Below are 15,233 nucleotides of genomic sequence, written 5' to 3'. Positions count from 1 at the left end.
AGTTAAGCAGCTTCGTAGTTAAAGACTCGAACATATCGCAAACCGTAGGCAACAGGAAATTTCAAAAAATTTTGCTGTGAACTTCATTTTTTATTCATGAAAATTGATTAGCAAAGCAGAGGGTATTTAATTAGTGGCAGGTTCTAAATACAAGGAACACGTAACGTATACATTAAAAGTCTAAGAATGTAATGAAAATACAGGATCATGTTAGCGCCGAGGTTTCACAGTATTAGCTTTTACTTGTAGGGATAAGCTGTTCCACTATTGAAGTGCTATTGCTTGCAAAATAAACAGGGGATTTGATTTTAAAATCTGCCATGGCTACACGATATGGCCCAACTTTGCGAACTGACGGGACAACGTCACTATCTCATTTTTCGGAGCTCAGCAGATCAATTGAAATGGGAAGAAGCGCCGTTTTTCATGTGCCGCAGAAAACACATCAAAGGCAGAAAAGATTATCAATTGATCCGGGTGAAAAAACGAAAGACGAAGGGAATCTCGACGACAGTTCGGGTCCCAAAAAACTTCAGATCGGTGATTTGTCGTCGTTAGGTATCAACAAGAAGAAACAGAAATGGTCAAAAGAAAATACGAGCTCAAACTTACCAACGAATGAAGTGCGCAGAGCGAGCTTTGCAGCTGAACAGAGTCAAACTTTCCAATCGGACGATTTTGCACCTGTGGAGAAATACAACCCTCCACAATACAACAGGGATCCAATAAACGATCCTGTTTACGAAAGAAGGGCGTCTGATGACGTCAGGAGACCGGGTGTAACAGCAAGTACAGCTGCTGACAACTTTAATCTTCGCCAAAGGTCAGAAGTCACGTTTGTCGGTTATCGATCCTCTGGAATTAGAAAGGAAAGTGAAAAGGCTTTTTTAGTTAAAACCAACAGAAAGTTGAGCATAGACACCACAGCCTGTCGACCTCGTCATCACGTCACAATTTCTGAAAAGAAAAACGTTGTGAAAGTTCTCGGAAAGGAATCAGTAGACGGCGGATCTGTCAGAGGTAGAAACCCGGCTAAATCAAGCCGAAGGACAAGCGTCGTCTCATCCGAAGCTAAACGAAGGTCGCGCAGTGAACCGCCTGTTCCTCGGCCCACAAATACAGAAAGCGACTTGGCCTCATCTTTGTTAATTGAGAATTCAAACGAAAGCCGAGTGAAAAGCAGCAAGATGGAGGAACGTGATTATTCCAGAAGAAGATCTTCCTCTTTCCTGGTGCCGGTGCCAATGAAGGTCACTTCTTTCACCTCATCTGGGGACGAAATCACTCAGGAGTATTTTTTCTTGAATAAATTTCATGACGGAAATTTCTTGAAACAAGCTTATCCAGACAGAGGCAAAGCGTGCAAGACAGAGAGCAACAAGAAAACATCGAAAGAAATGCACCTCAAATATGGGGACAAACTGGAGAAAGCGAAAGCGACGTTTTCCAAGCTGGAAAGAAAATCCTCCGACTTTCCTTCCACAGCCAAGCAACACAAAGGAAGAGGAAAAGTGAAAAGTCCGGATGAAGAGGACCAGGAACAGCCGTTCACAGAAGCACCCGTCGGTGAACGTTTTAACCCAACGCTTGAAACTAAAAGCAGCGGAAAACATCCCAAATCTGAGTCTTTTCACTTGGATAGTGAACGATTTCCCAGGCGCACAGCACGTCCGTCTTTTTCGGCGCCCAGTTCTCCGACTATGCTCGCCAAGAAACCCCGGAAAAGTGAATTCAGCCGTAAAGCAAAACGGGAAAAATGCCCTAGTGCGGGAAATAGCCCACAAACTGCTTCGAGCGGATCACAAGAAAGTCTTAATTCTCTTTCGCATCATATAAACCACACTCACGTAAGTTTCAACTCTTTGGTTTCGTAAAAGAAAAAATATAATGCATAGTTTCAGGCAATAGCACCTTTATTTGTTTATTTGTTAGTTTGTTTTGAAATATCATTGGTAAACGTTGGTTTTGCAGCGGTAGGTGTTACTAGGTTATAGGCTACTAGTCATCCATTAAAACGGTGATAGACGTTTACAAAGTTTTTCTTTTGGTTTTTAGTCACCCTCGCTGTTGGAACAAGAATTTTCACCCAATCAAGAAAATATCAAGAGTACACAGGTAACCCATACCCATTAATTGTTCCGTGTTTATGTATTTGCTTTGTTGTGTACAGCTGTATGTGTCATGTGAGAAGAAAGTCGGTGCTCGGATGCGCCGTCAAACGGTTAATATGCTGTTAATTCACGTTTTGTTTTTCCCCGAATAACCGCAGGAAGATTTACGATGATAAATGAACTAGCACTAAAGCGGGAACGCGATATTCAGCTATTTCAACTAAAATTACTGTTAGTCATAGCTGTTAAACTGGTCGAGTTGAAAAATATTTTGAACATTGCTGTAGCAACCTGAAAGTGAAGCCCCCAAAATTATGGTTCATTCATCATTGTTATATGCTAGAATTTATTGTAAAAACTTCAGCACGGGAACAGATCTTTAAAACTGCGCTAAAAACGCCAATTTCTCGTAGGGTTCAAGGAAAACCCTAACAGTTTATTATCTCTTTTGTAAGCAAGACATCGGCTTCATATTAATTTTTGTCTATTTCACATTCTGCAGAGAGAAAACAAAAGTTTGCAGGTAGATGACGTCACCCGGAAACCTCAAGCTACCTCTCGTTCTTCATCCGACCCCACCACTAGCAAAGGTGAAGTAAAATGCAATTGCATTATAAAGCACTATAAAGTCAGACTTTAAAATAAAATTTTTTACCGATTTAAGGAATAGCAAATTTGTAATAAAACTTCTACTTTTTCGAAATTCTGAAAAAACCTAGATCTATTTTATGAGTGACAGTGATTGCCCATAGTACTTTGAGCTATAATTAAATCGAGTGTTTGACAAACCGGATCATCTAAAAATCTTGACACCTCCAAAGTACTAATGTGCTTTTATGCGTAGAATAAAACGAATAATTAAAATTAAATGAGTGAAGTCAAACGTGTAATTTTGAACAACACTTTGCCCCAGGCGAACTGCATCGAAACTGTTAAAGTAACAGGGCTTTCGCGCAGCTGCTCTTGCAAACAAAATGCTACGCAGGCCTTTAAGTTATGTTGTTTGGTGTTATGCCAATTTGGTATTTACCAGAGGTCTACCACATTAGTTTTAGCACAAGAAAAAGTGTAACCGAGACCAAACGAAGCGTAAACGAGGCGCATTTTTTTCTACATTTGCTGCGCAAAGTCGTCGTATTTCCGCGTCGGTAATTCGTCACCGCGGTTATGATTTTCGGTCAATGTTAATTGGTTGCAGATTAAATTAAGTAGTTGTCTAAGTAACACTGTTAAAGTTTGTTGATTATGTTTGAAGGACCGCAAATGAGAAAAGGCAACCAGGTAAGTGATTACAAATATAGTGATTGCGTGCATAAAAATATTTCTAATTGACTTTCCTAAAATCACAATCTTGTTTATGAGATTCGTCAGCAATCCATTCAAACTTCTTTAAATCTGCATGCGAGTTAAGACAACTATTTTAATATAACTTCAGACCAAATTTTACAATGATTAAAAAGCGAACAAATTGTTAGCAAAAGTATAGTAGTGAACGCTAAGCAGTTCTGACAACATCACCTTTTAAGTTAGAAAGAATTATTCTCATTTTCCGTATTTTTCTGAGGTTTTGCAATGTGTAGATCACTAAATTTGGTTTCACAAAAGCATTTGTATTTGGTGTTTCTAATTACTTCGATACGCTTAAATTACATTATTTTAATCTCACTTTGGATCGAATTCTTGATCGACAGGCGGTTTACAACAACAACACCTTGCCTAGAAATCGAAGATTACACGGTCAAATGTAAGTCAGTCTACGTTGTATCATAGAGACTATATTATATAGTAATAATAGCAGTCTATGCATAAAAATTTTCATAAATTTCAATTTTGTTCTTTTATCGACGCCGCTGGTGTTTTAGCATGCTGTGTAATAACTTCATGGTCTTTGCTTGTAATTCGTGAATTCATCCTTAGTAAGTTTTTGTTTCAATTAATTATTTTTTGAACTATGATTGGTTACGTGGCGGAGATTGTTTTCCAGTTTTCTGTCGCCACTTTTGGTGTCGAGTTACCTCGCTTTGCTGTGGCAGTCATAATGTATAAGCAGGGGATTCAGGATGTGCTAACATTAACAGTATTAAAATAACACTCTACGCGGGTGTAGCAATACTGTCCTTGCCTTTATATTGTAGTATATTGAAGGCTTGAGCTAAAATTAATATAGTTTTATTAATGTTAGTGAGGCAAGGGTAATGTTTGGGACAATCTTCATTAGCTGCTGAAATGATAAGATGCTTTGGTTGCTGATTAGAAATTTTACCTTAAAGCAGCAACTTCCATTGTTAACAATAATCGCAGATTAGTGTTTTAAAAACAAGAATATTTGTATTTGGTCGGAGGCAGGCACCAAGAAGGTTTATTTAGCCTTTTAGAGTTTTCAGCGATCGGATTAACCTGTGCAAACCTTTGTCTCGTTAATCTTATTCCTGTTAAATAGACACCTTGACAAAAGGAAAACAATTTTGAAAAAAGCTGTCGCTGTCTATTTGCGTAACAGCTAAATGATTTTATCTTTTAAACTAAGTATTATATTAAGCGTCAGACGTAATATTATCTCAAATTCTTGGAAATATGCGTGAAGTGTAAATTTGGATAAAGTTGGGGTAATTCCAAGCATTAAAATTAACAGGTTTGCAAAAGATCACAGAGCCGGCCTAAATCCTTTCAAGCTTGCGGAATGCGTATATAACCTACCACAGTTTTGGCAAAAGATAGCTACAATCGTTTCAAATGACCGGTTCCGAACCACACACAACACTGCAATATAAGATAGGACACGGGGTAATAATAAACAGGTTCTTTGTTGTGTAGGCCGAACTAGTAAAGTGCTTTAAGTTCAGTTCTGCCCTTCATACCTCCTAGAAATGAGACTTACGGTGTCACGAATGCTTCTCAATACATGAAATCCACCGATTACAAATTAAAAACATCTTAACCTAAAACGAACCTGCCAGCGTGTTACATTCATGAGAAGCCTTGCGTTGATCCCATTATTACATTTCATCACGTGACAAAAGACCTTTCCGACTGCAATGACAGAAAGGTTATTGTGAGCAGAGAAGCCTGTCATCCGTTCGCAGCCTACGCTCTTGCATACAGCAAATCATGCTGGCATGCGTCAACTAACATGTTGTGTAGTGAAAGGTTGAGAAGGAGAACGACACAGCAAAGCCAGGGTAGATCCGTGATGAATAAAACAATACTCTCCGAATATATTTCGGTTGCTGCGCTGTAACAGCAAGCTCTATGATTAATGCTTCCCCACAGGGACAAATTGCAGTAGCGCTTCAGGCAAAGGGATATGATTATAATAATAACACAATATGTTTTGGCCACGCCGAGTGAGAATTGCGGTATGCACACCTGCTACTTTAAACTATAAGTATTCGCTGTTTTAGCTTCACTACCTTAAAAGCAACCAGGTTGAGCTGGATTTGGTTGGTTTTGTGTCTTTAAACTTAGGATTGACAGACAGTCAAGGTGGCAAACGTAATAATTACACGCTTGAAAAGGCACTGTTTATTGTACAGATTTTTAACGCACCTTTTACTCTTTATGCTGGCGACAGGTCTAAAGACATTTAGGCAGTGCAACGTTGTAGAACGCTCTAACAGCCATCGAGCACAGGCCTAAACAACAGTTATACACGCCAGCGTATTGAGTTACATAATCGCTGTAAGTTATGATTTTTTACTGCGCTTTAATGACAGACCGTGTCAAAATAAATGTGCATGGAGATACTCAGTCGCTAACAACCGATGTTCTATTAGGTTGTAGGGCAAAATCTGTAGTCTGCTTCAGGGTAATAATAAGCAATGACAGAGTACACGTAATTGCTTTGATTCATCTTTGCGTCGAATGGGCAACGCTCAGCGTGACTGCTTTTTTTAGTTTTTCTTTAGGAGAGTTTTTGTCGATTCTGTTGAAATATTGTTCATTAGCGCCCAACAACGCTTTTGTGCCGACAAAGGACCCGCAACTGCACGATAAAGGGAGTAGTTGAGAAGCAAAGTAATATCAAAATCCTTCGCATTTTGTAGCAGCCCTAGTGCACTGTTATGATTTTGTAAAGCTATGTTTATGTGCTTATAGATAAAGACGTAATACCACGAAAGGTGTGTCCCGAAGTTGAGATCAGTTGAAAAAGCTTTACGCTGTATGCCTAAACGTCAAAACATATATTTTTGTCTTAATGTACCCGGGGAAAGGTTTTTCGTACCTCGTGACGGTAGCCCTGCGAAATATGCTTATACAGTACCTGGACCGGTTAATCCCACCACCATGTCAGAGAAAGCTAGTTAAAATAGGTATACTTGTCGGTTATTCCAAAGCGTTTAGATAATTTAATGTGCAAATAATAAGATGGCTTAAGCATTCTCATCATTGAATAAAATTGCTTTTGAAAAATTCTTGAACTTGCTTTTTTCTAATTCTTTTTACGGAGTTCGGATTAAGATTACGTTGGGATTAAGGTATAGTGTTCCGTCATGGCTTTTCCCTGCAATTAAGAGACAGGTATTTGGACACACTACGACTACGCCATACGCAGTCGTTAATGATGCAGATAGTGTTAACTCATCAGTCATCACTTAACATTCAATTCAAACTTTTCATGCTTAAAGAAAACTTTTAGTGTTAACAATCTTAATCTAAAAGGACTGGTTTATTACGTAAAACTTGATAATTGTTCGCTGAGAATGAAATCCTGGAGGAAACTTAGCTCCTCTTCTCGGCGAAAGTCGAGTACGAGCAGCACTTGCTTCTTTTCTCCTCCTCCTGTGACGGAGAATAACTCCTACATGGAGGATCTGTTCAATTTTGAAGATGAACCCTGGTTCATCCGATCTTCATCATACGATTCTGATCCGGAACACTCCAGCGACGAGGATAAAGGAAGCAATCATGTTTATCCCATTTGGCATCCGAGAGCTTTTGCGACAAACATCCGGGCAAAAACATCCACTACAGAGGCAAAACCTCCAGTCATCCGATCCCGTTCCATTGCATCGGTGTCCGAGTATTGCAACAACTTCCAGAGTTGCACACATCGCGACTACTCCCGGAGGCCAAAGCTCGGTCGAACTTCAAGCGAAGGTTCTCCCCGTCTAAATCGGTTCGTATTTCTGTCATTTGGCCAAGAAGTTAGCGCTTGGTTGTGAAACGTGATAGACGTTTATCCAGCTTAGATGAGATCGCAACTAATTATCTTAATGTAGAAGTTGCAACGATAACAGAAACATGCTGGGGCGTATGCCAGCTTTCCTATATGCTATACCCTGCGTTTGTGATATGGAATGGTTGTGAAATATTGCATACAGGTGATTGGAATCTTTCTCCATATACTCGCAATTGCTTGATCAATGTAAGGGCGGGTTGGAAATTTTACCAATAGCGCTGGGTCAATCGTTTGCAGCGGGTATTGGTGTTTTATGTACAAAGATCGTTATTGGTTAAGGTAGCTGAATAGCTGCAATAATTTTGTGGCCATATTGTATAGAGTTTGCCCACCCACCAAGGAACGTAGGCTGTTTGTGTTGCGGAAACGTTTAGTCTTTTTGTAACCTGTTCGTTGTTGTATTTTGAGTCATTTACCACATCAGTAATCTATGAAGTACTCTTGTAATATCTCTTTGATACGTTGAACACCGAATCTATGTTGGCGGAGGCTGCCGACTGACAGGCGATCTTAGTCACGTCTTAAAATATGCCTAATCCAATTCACATTACCGGTTACAAGCGCAGGCCTTCGTGATGCTATTAGTTAATCTATTATCCTACTTATGCTGTCTTTCAGAAAACCGCAAAGTTCGCGTCGTTTCAGAATTCCTTCAGTGTTGTTCTTCATGACAAATCGGTGTTTTTGCTATTTCTATTTCTTTTAATAATCTTCTTCTTCCAGCGAAACACTCCTTTCTTTTAAGTACTATCCAGTAATTTCTTTGGAATGCAAAAATCTTAGTAAGCTGCTATTTCTTCGTTCATTTTCTCGGTACGGTTGAACAAGTCTGTGCGCGAAGTTTTTTTGAAGGCTTAATTGCGTTATCAATTTGTGTATAAGGAAACTTTGTTTTATGTAAGCCTTTAAAAAACACGTCTTTGCTTTGCGCTTATGGACTGGGAAATAGATAGATTAGGAATTTCGAACTTCATCATTTACAGTAGTGATAGTTCCTACCAAAGGCGAAGACACGGCTCGCAAAGTAGGTTGTACGATTAAGTCGAATTTGCGGCGACGATGGTTCGTCTCTTCCATGCTATACTGTCATATTAGTATCACAAAACAGCGTTTTTTAAATACGTTATTGGTTTTTAATCGTCTTTGCGCGTTTTGTAAATTAATGCATGGAGAAACGCATGAAGTGTATAGCCTAATTCTTAGCGTTCAAAGCCGCGTTATTGGAGTGTTGTAGTCCGGAATGTAGACAAAAGACACATTGTGTGAAGTGAGCAAATGGTGTTTCCGCAGCGTCAGAACTGGTCAACCAGCAGCTTAAAGCCTGTCATAGTTTGACTGATAATAAGTGGAAGAGTCCAAATCAGAGGCTGCGGATGGTTATTCTTCTCATAGTTATACAGTTGAAATGCTTTCAGCATGCCGAGCGCCATAGTGTACAAGTTTTTCCGATGGACTGCTTTGTGCTGTTGCAAGCATTCTCCTGACCAATCCTTCCACCAGCCGTTACTGATGAGGTTCATATACGACTCCATTGTTTACGTTTTGTAGCCTATTGTAAGTTCTAAGTTTTTCGCCGAGACGAAGCGACAAGCAGGCTACGTTTGAAACATATGTTTTGGGACTTGGTTGCTTGTCTTCGTAGTAGGCTAACCTCCCCTCATGTTTACGATGTTAAATTGACTTTTGTCTCTTTTATGTTTGTGTTTTTTTATCCTTATTGTTAGTCTGTATTATGCATTTTATTATTGAAGCTTGGTTGGCAGTTTTAGTCGCTTGCATCAAATTGAAATCCATTTTTTATTACAAAATAATAAACTGTATCGTCATCTTGTTAGAAAATTATTAATCCTCTTTTTATAACTTCAGAGTTGATTTGACGAATTGGGACATACAGGATTCCGAGAACAGACGAAGGTCAGACACGGTTGTCAACGCATATGACACCCAAGGAAAAGAACCTTTGTACGAAAAGTAAGTCTGTTACTATACTTGGTACCATGACACCATGAGTTCATTGTTGAGGTTGTGTAGTCGTCCTGGTTAATTAATTTACTGGGTAATGTTTCGATATGAATTAACAACAACATTAAGTCAATCTTCCACTTACTGCTGACAGTGGAGAAAGGATCCAGACAAACGGTGTCCCAGTCACGATTCAGGAAAGTCCTTCTGAGCCAGCCGTCCGCCCAACAGCTCGTCGTGCAGCCGTGGTTTCAACTTTACCGGGTACTCGTCGATAAACTCTATACGTTAATGGAGTTATTAAAACGTGCCAGCTGCCAAGACATACTCATCAGCTGTTACAGACAAGATTTGGATTTTGTTTATCTGTCGTCTGATGTCGATTTCAATTTTCTTGCAGATTCCGACTTGTCCGTGTTGTCCGACACCATTGCTAACTTGCAAAGAAATCAACCAATCGCATTGTCCACACGTGAGTTTAAATCAAAGGTTGAGTTATATTTTGCACACTTTAAAACTGTTTAAGCCTAATTCATTGTGTTATTTATCAGCCTAGCATGTACCTGCAAAGTTAACATTTTCTATTTCTGTAGAACTTAAAAGATCAAAGTGGAATTTCCCCAAGCTCAATTTTATGGTGGGTAATTTTTAAGTATTAAAACACTGGCTTGTTTGGACAAAACGTTAACCGCAAGTTCTTGGTATTTGGAATTTGGTTGTTGAACTTGCAGTTTGCATTTACCCATTAAGATCTTAAAGACGCCAAACGCGCGATGTGTTACCTTGGCGACTTGTACATGGATATTCGGTTGTTTTGCGGTTCGGTACGGGGTATTTTTTGCTTCACAGACCAAAGATAAAGACAGGGAACAAAAGCTGGAAGACGTGCTTATGAGTTGGAAAGCAAACAAGCCCGACGAGGCCATAGACGCCATTCTTCAAGAAATAAAGAGTTGCAAAGTAAGTTTGTAAGGGAGCGTAAATCAAACAGATTTTGAAATACAATATTTTTTGTCAGGATCGTGCAGTTGCACGTAAAGATCAAAGCTAAGATATTGTGGAATCAATCATCAACGTTCTAGACAACCTTTTTGTTCCGATTATGGTCTACAGCATTAACATTTAAACATAGTCAAGTATAGTCCTAATATACGTACGATATTTCTGCTTCAGCCTCGTGATTTCTGTGATGTTTATTGTTGCTTTCGGATATCTTCTATCTGTAGAAATCGAACAAGTGCGCTTCAGAGGTCAACGGAAATAACCGTGAACGAAAACGTCACGATGCAGTTTGGGAGTTGTTTTCTTCCGAGAGGACTTATCTTCTTAATCATTTGCTTGTCTTACGTCAGGTCTTCATCTTTGTTTCATTAATTACTAGGTTTTGTGAATTTGCTTTTATTTGGTATTTGTTGCATTTGACTTGAAACTTTCAACTCGTGTAGCTTACAGCATAATCAAAACGAAATGTAGCCCAACTTGTTGTCCGTTTGTCACAAAAGATCCCAACCATTATTATGTATAGTCGGTTTTTTTAACGCGGTCAAAAAGCAAGACTCAAGAAATGACCTTTTATTAAGTCTGCCATTTGTAATCGCTCTGTCAACATCATGCGGATGAATTCTTCACCGCTTTACATGTTGACAAGTATTCTTAACATTGTTTTGTATCTTTTGCGTCACTTTGCACCAGCTACAATGGAGATATTATTTAGGTTTTTATGGAACCTTTGCAAGAGTTACAATGTGAAGGTTTTCTTCTTACTGTCGATGTTCGTTCGCTTTTCGGAAATTTAGAAGAACTTTGCAAGGTAGCTCTGCATTACGATTACATTTACAGCGTCCATAGTAATTAACAGCCTTCCGTACTTAATTGACCGCCTTCTCTATTTGGACAAATTCAGGCCGCAACTTACTTTGTCACCACCATGGCACTATTATTGCCCATCGTTAGCAATCCGTTTAATAATGAGTGGTCGTTAAACTGTCTCAATATTTGTTTGGGTAACTTTTTCATTAACTTCGCCACAGGTCAGCCTGGATTTCTGTCACGCCCTGCTTAAAGTGGTCGGCAATAAACATCCCGGGGACTTCGGGTGTGCTGATTCCATTGACATAGCCTTTGAGAATGTAAGTCACGAGATCTGACTATACTGCTTGCTATCACAAGATTCAATTTTTTAATAGCACGCCTCTACCAGCTTATAATAGCGTCGACAATAGAAGCAATATTTGCTTAAACGGTGTGGAGAGCGCTTGTTTTGGTAGTGATGATACTGAACGGTCGACAGTTGTCAATGACCCACAGCATTGTTGTCTATTTTTGTACCACCCACACCTGTGCTGCTGTTAGATGATGATCCAAGTAACTTCTGTTTCAGTTCGACAAGACCATTTGTCCGCCCTACCAACGATATTTCAGCGGTTATCGGAATTCACTGACCGATCGTGAGGACCTAAAATCAAATGAAGATTACCTAATATTCATGAAAGTGAGTTTAATCATGAACATGCTAAATCGATTTGATAAATGGTAAGCTACTCGATAATCATTCGGCGTAATCCAACAATCACATTTTTATCGAGGTTGTATGAGTAACCAGCATTCAATTCACGCAGAAAAACTATGACAAATCTATGATTACGTAACAGATGCGGTTTAGTCATTTTCATCTCACATGATAAGCCTCCCTGCTTGGAAGACAATTAACAAACTGTAATTGTCTTTAATTGCATGACGTAGCGTTTAACGATTAGATTGGCCAATTACTGAAACTTGTTAGTCAGTAATATATTTTGATGACTAGATTTTACAATCAAGCACTACGCCCATGAGCACAGTATAGTAACTTTTTTAATGGGTTAACAGTGATTTCGGAATCTTTTCCACTGCTGGGTAAATTCTTACTCGCAATGCAATACGACTGGGTTTATCCCGAACACTTGAACTAACTATTCTCCGAGTCAGAATGAATGCCTATGTTGTTTATACAGAACGTGCATCGGGAGCACTTTATAACAAAATACTGTATAGGCCTAGTTGTGCATCTCCAGGCTACAACAATATCGTATGTTATATGCAGTGGTGCGAGAGAAATCCTAGATGCCAGAGACTGAAGTTGAACGACTTCCTAGTTTCTCCTATGCAACGTTTGACCAAATTCCCGCTTCTGCTGCGCAACATAGCCGCATACACTGCTGATCAAAGTCAAACTGCTTCGATTTTTAAGACCCTTTCGGCGGTACAGGAGTCTTTGAGTGAGTGATAAGCAACGTCGTTAATATCTTCATTTGGTTTATGGAATGTTCCAATACAGTGCTAAAGTATTCACTTTGAAGTAGTGTATAGAAATCCCCTGTTTTTTCTCATTACGTAACGGATGGTCATAATCTTTTTTTAACTTTTAGAGGCCCTCGAAGGCAAAGTGACATGGCTAAACCACTTCCAGTTTCTCCAAGATCTTCAGAATTCAATTTCGTGGCCCCCCGTGTACGAGATTGATACAAAGACTGTCCTACCTGAGGTTAGTCGCTCTTTGAAATCTTGGCATCGACGCTTTCAAATACTTTGCATTCTTTCACGATTATGTGGTCACAGTATACTAATGTGCGAAGAGACAGCAACCGAACAAAGTAACAGAAACACTCAGCTCTGAGCTATCAATAAAAACATAACATGCCTTTCAGTAGATTACGTCTACTGTTGATGTATTAACTCATCGTTCGTTGTCCTGCAGTATATGATACAATTTTAAATAATTCTAGCGTGTAGTTTGCATACATAGTATACATATACATAAATTTGTTGTCAAAACGCAGTTGGGTTTCCTTGGAATTGCACCTTAGTGAAATTTATACCCATACCTGATAAACTCACTCAATCAATTTGATGAATTAATTTTGATAATAAATCTAAAATGGCATTGTAAGATAATATTTACCAGCAAACCAGTTAAAAAGAGTTCCCACGCAACAAATCATGCTCGCGGGCGCCACACCGTGGTTGCCCGCATTTGTCAACATAAGTTTATTTTTTCTCTTATTTAGTCTCTTCGAAATGCTCTTTCACATCAAACTTGTAAAAATATCATTGCGAACCCAAACCGTCGGCTTATACTGGAAGGACCGTTGTCAGTTATAGGTGAGAACTCTAAAAAGCAGTGTAATGATGTTCATGATAGAACCGTTAAACTTTGTATTAACTCTCCTATAGACATCCTACTTGTAAATCGATTTGCTAACACTGTTAGGCATATACGTGGCTTTGGTGTAACATCCTTGTGGGTTCTCGTAAATCGACGACGGTCAAAGACAGACAAAATCTTCAACTGAGAAATGCTACATATAAGAAACACGTAATTATTTCGCTTTTGCAGAAAACGGAAAACCTATTGAGTTATATGCGTTTCTTTTCGACGACATGCTTCTGCTAACCAAGCCTAAGAAAGGAAAAAGGGTAAAAAATGAAATTAAATTTGTTTTTTCAGATTCCTGCAGCATAAGTTCAACATTTTTTGCACTATCTTCCATTATCGTACTAATTACTTTGCCTCGGAAAGAAAATAAGCTGAATGACATCTAATATAAGCTCTTATAACTAAAACTTAACGTTACCAACATATACCGTTAACACAGTAATGGGTTATTTTAGCTAACAAAACTATACCATCAATTAAGAAAACCTCCGAAGTACCTTCAAGTTTAAAAAGGCACTCACTACTGAAAGATGGCACCGTGCTTTCTGTGCACCGTCAGCCGATAGCTCTTGACCGATTCATGGTGTACGACGTGGACGTCGACAATGTCACCTCAATGGGCATAAAAAGAGCGTTTGTTCTCGTTCAGGAAAACCGTTTTCAGCAAATGTGCGCCATTACAATGTTGCAAGCACCGTCTGAAGATGCGAAGGTTTGTGTTTTGATTGTTAATAACTTAATATAATTGTGTTGTCGCTACTGACAAAGGTGTTAACAATTTTGTTTTAGTGACGCTTTTTTCGTTGACTATTTGGGAACTAATTTCACAACTGAACTGAAACGACGTATATTTCACAATTCACATTGCAGCGCTCGTGGCTAACTCAACTTGCCTCTACCGCCGCCCAGTGGATGGAGAAAAACGTTTATAGTGGTGAAAATACAACAATGAATTCACCGGTTGTGAAGAGAAACAATCGATTAGCGAAGAATTCCGAGTCCTTTCAAAGGACAACTGGGAAACAGCGAACTGCATTTGCAAGTGCTACCTCAAAGACCAGTGACGGCCAGTCAAGTAACAACGATAGCGAAAGCAGCAGGCGATCTTCCAGCACATCGGATACGAAAAATGACGTTTATTCCAGCGATACTTGCGAAAGCGTTTAACCTTGTCTGTCATTTTTTGTTTTTTAGAGTCTCGTTTATTTAGGTCTCAGCCTGGAAGTAACTTTTACCGGCAAGCTGTTGCCTAAGCGGTACTTGTCCTCTTTTTTTCTATCGCGCCCATCTCTACCACTTCAAATATTGAACAGGGGCTTTGTTTCTATCTATTTCTAATTTTACCTCGCCAGCTGTTGCAGTTATACAAAATTATTTACCGTGTTATTATGCTCACTTTTGAGCATAATACAGTCGTTTTTTTATAAAATTATTTTGGCTGGAGCTTTCAGTAATCTTGGCCCTAAGTTTCTTAAGCTTTGGTACCGATATTATCGTGTCTACGTTTCTTAGAACTTCCTAATTGATCAACATCGAAACTTATTTTAAAGCAAATTTGATTGATCAAAGGCCGGCACTTTGCCGTTTTAAGCAATAAACAACAGAATCGGGTTATACTGCAAAGTTTTGAAAATAGTCATACAATTTTAATGCTGTGCCTTTATATTGCATTTAAAACTATCAATTATATGACTGCTTGTTTACAAACCAAACGAAAAAAGTCGACACGATCCGCCACTAAACAAGAGTTGTTTAGCTTTTCCATTAGAAGCTTCCACAATTTCTT

General features: G+C 39.0%; 1 protein-coding gene across 1 annotated transcript; it reads left to right on the top strand.

The window, feature by feature from the left end:
- Positions 1-228: 228 nt before the first annotated feature.
- On the top strand, positions 229-14,734 carry LOC143460765 (uncharacterized). Its single transcript, XM_076958382.1, has 20 exons — positions 229-1,847; positions 2,056-2,115; positions 2,614-2,701; positions 3,367-3,392; positions 3,803-3,855; positions 9,157-9,261; positions 9,407-9,516; positions 9,653-9,724; positions 9,846-9,889; positions 10,102-10,212; positions 10,479-10,604; positions 10,967-11,062; positions 11,283-11,381; positions 11,633-11,743; positions 12,335-12,509; positions 12,660-12,775; positions 13,299-13,392; positions 13,628-13,707; positions 13,929-14,159; positions 14,318-14,734. Exons 1-20 carry the CDS (start codon positions 321-323, stop codon positions 14,612-14,614), a joined length of 3,621 nt encoding a protein of 1,206 aa, XP_076814497.1. The 5' UTR covers positions 229-320; the 3' UTR covers positions 14,615-14,734.
- The last annotated feature ends 499 nt before the right edge of the window (positions 14,735-15,233 follow it).

The sequence above is a fragment of the Clavelina lepadiformis genome, chromosome 5 (assembly GCF_947623445.1).
Source record: "Clavelina lepadiformis chromosome 5, kaClaLepa1.1, whole genome shotgun sequence".
Taxonomy (NCBI): Eukaryota; Metazoa; Chordata; class Ascidiacea; order Aplousobranchia; family Clavelinidae; genus Clavelina; species Clavelina lepadiformis.
The sequence above is the reverse complement of the archived record's forward strand: the minus strand, read 5'-3'. Positions and strand labels throughout refer to the sequence as shown.

What these genes read in the sequence shown, in the direction of transcription:
- LOC143460765 (XM_076958382.1), top strand. Translation starts at nt 321, where the DNA reads ATGGCTACACGATATGGCCCAACTTTGCGAACTGACGGGACAACGTCA. An exon ending in CGAAGATTACACGGTCAAAT is followed by an intron (nt 3,856 to 9,156) that starts GTAAGTCAGTCT and finishes TTATAACTTCAG; the next exon opens with AGTTGATTTGACGAATTGGG. An exon ending in ACCAATCGCATTGTCCACAC is followed by an intron (nt 9,725 to 9,845) that starts GTGAGTTTAAAT and finishes CTATTTCTGTAG; the next exon opens with AACTTAAAAGATCAAAGTGG.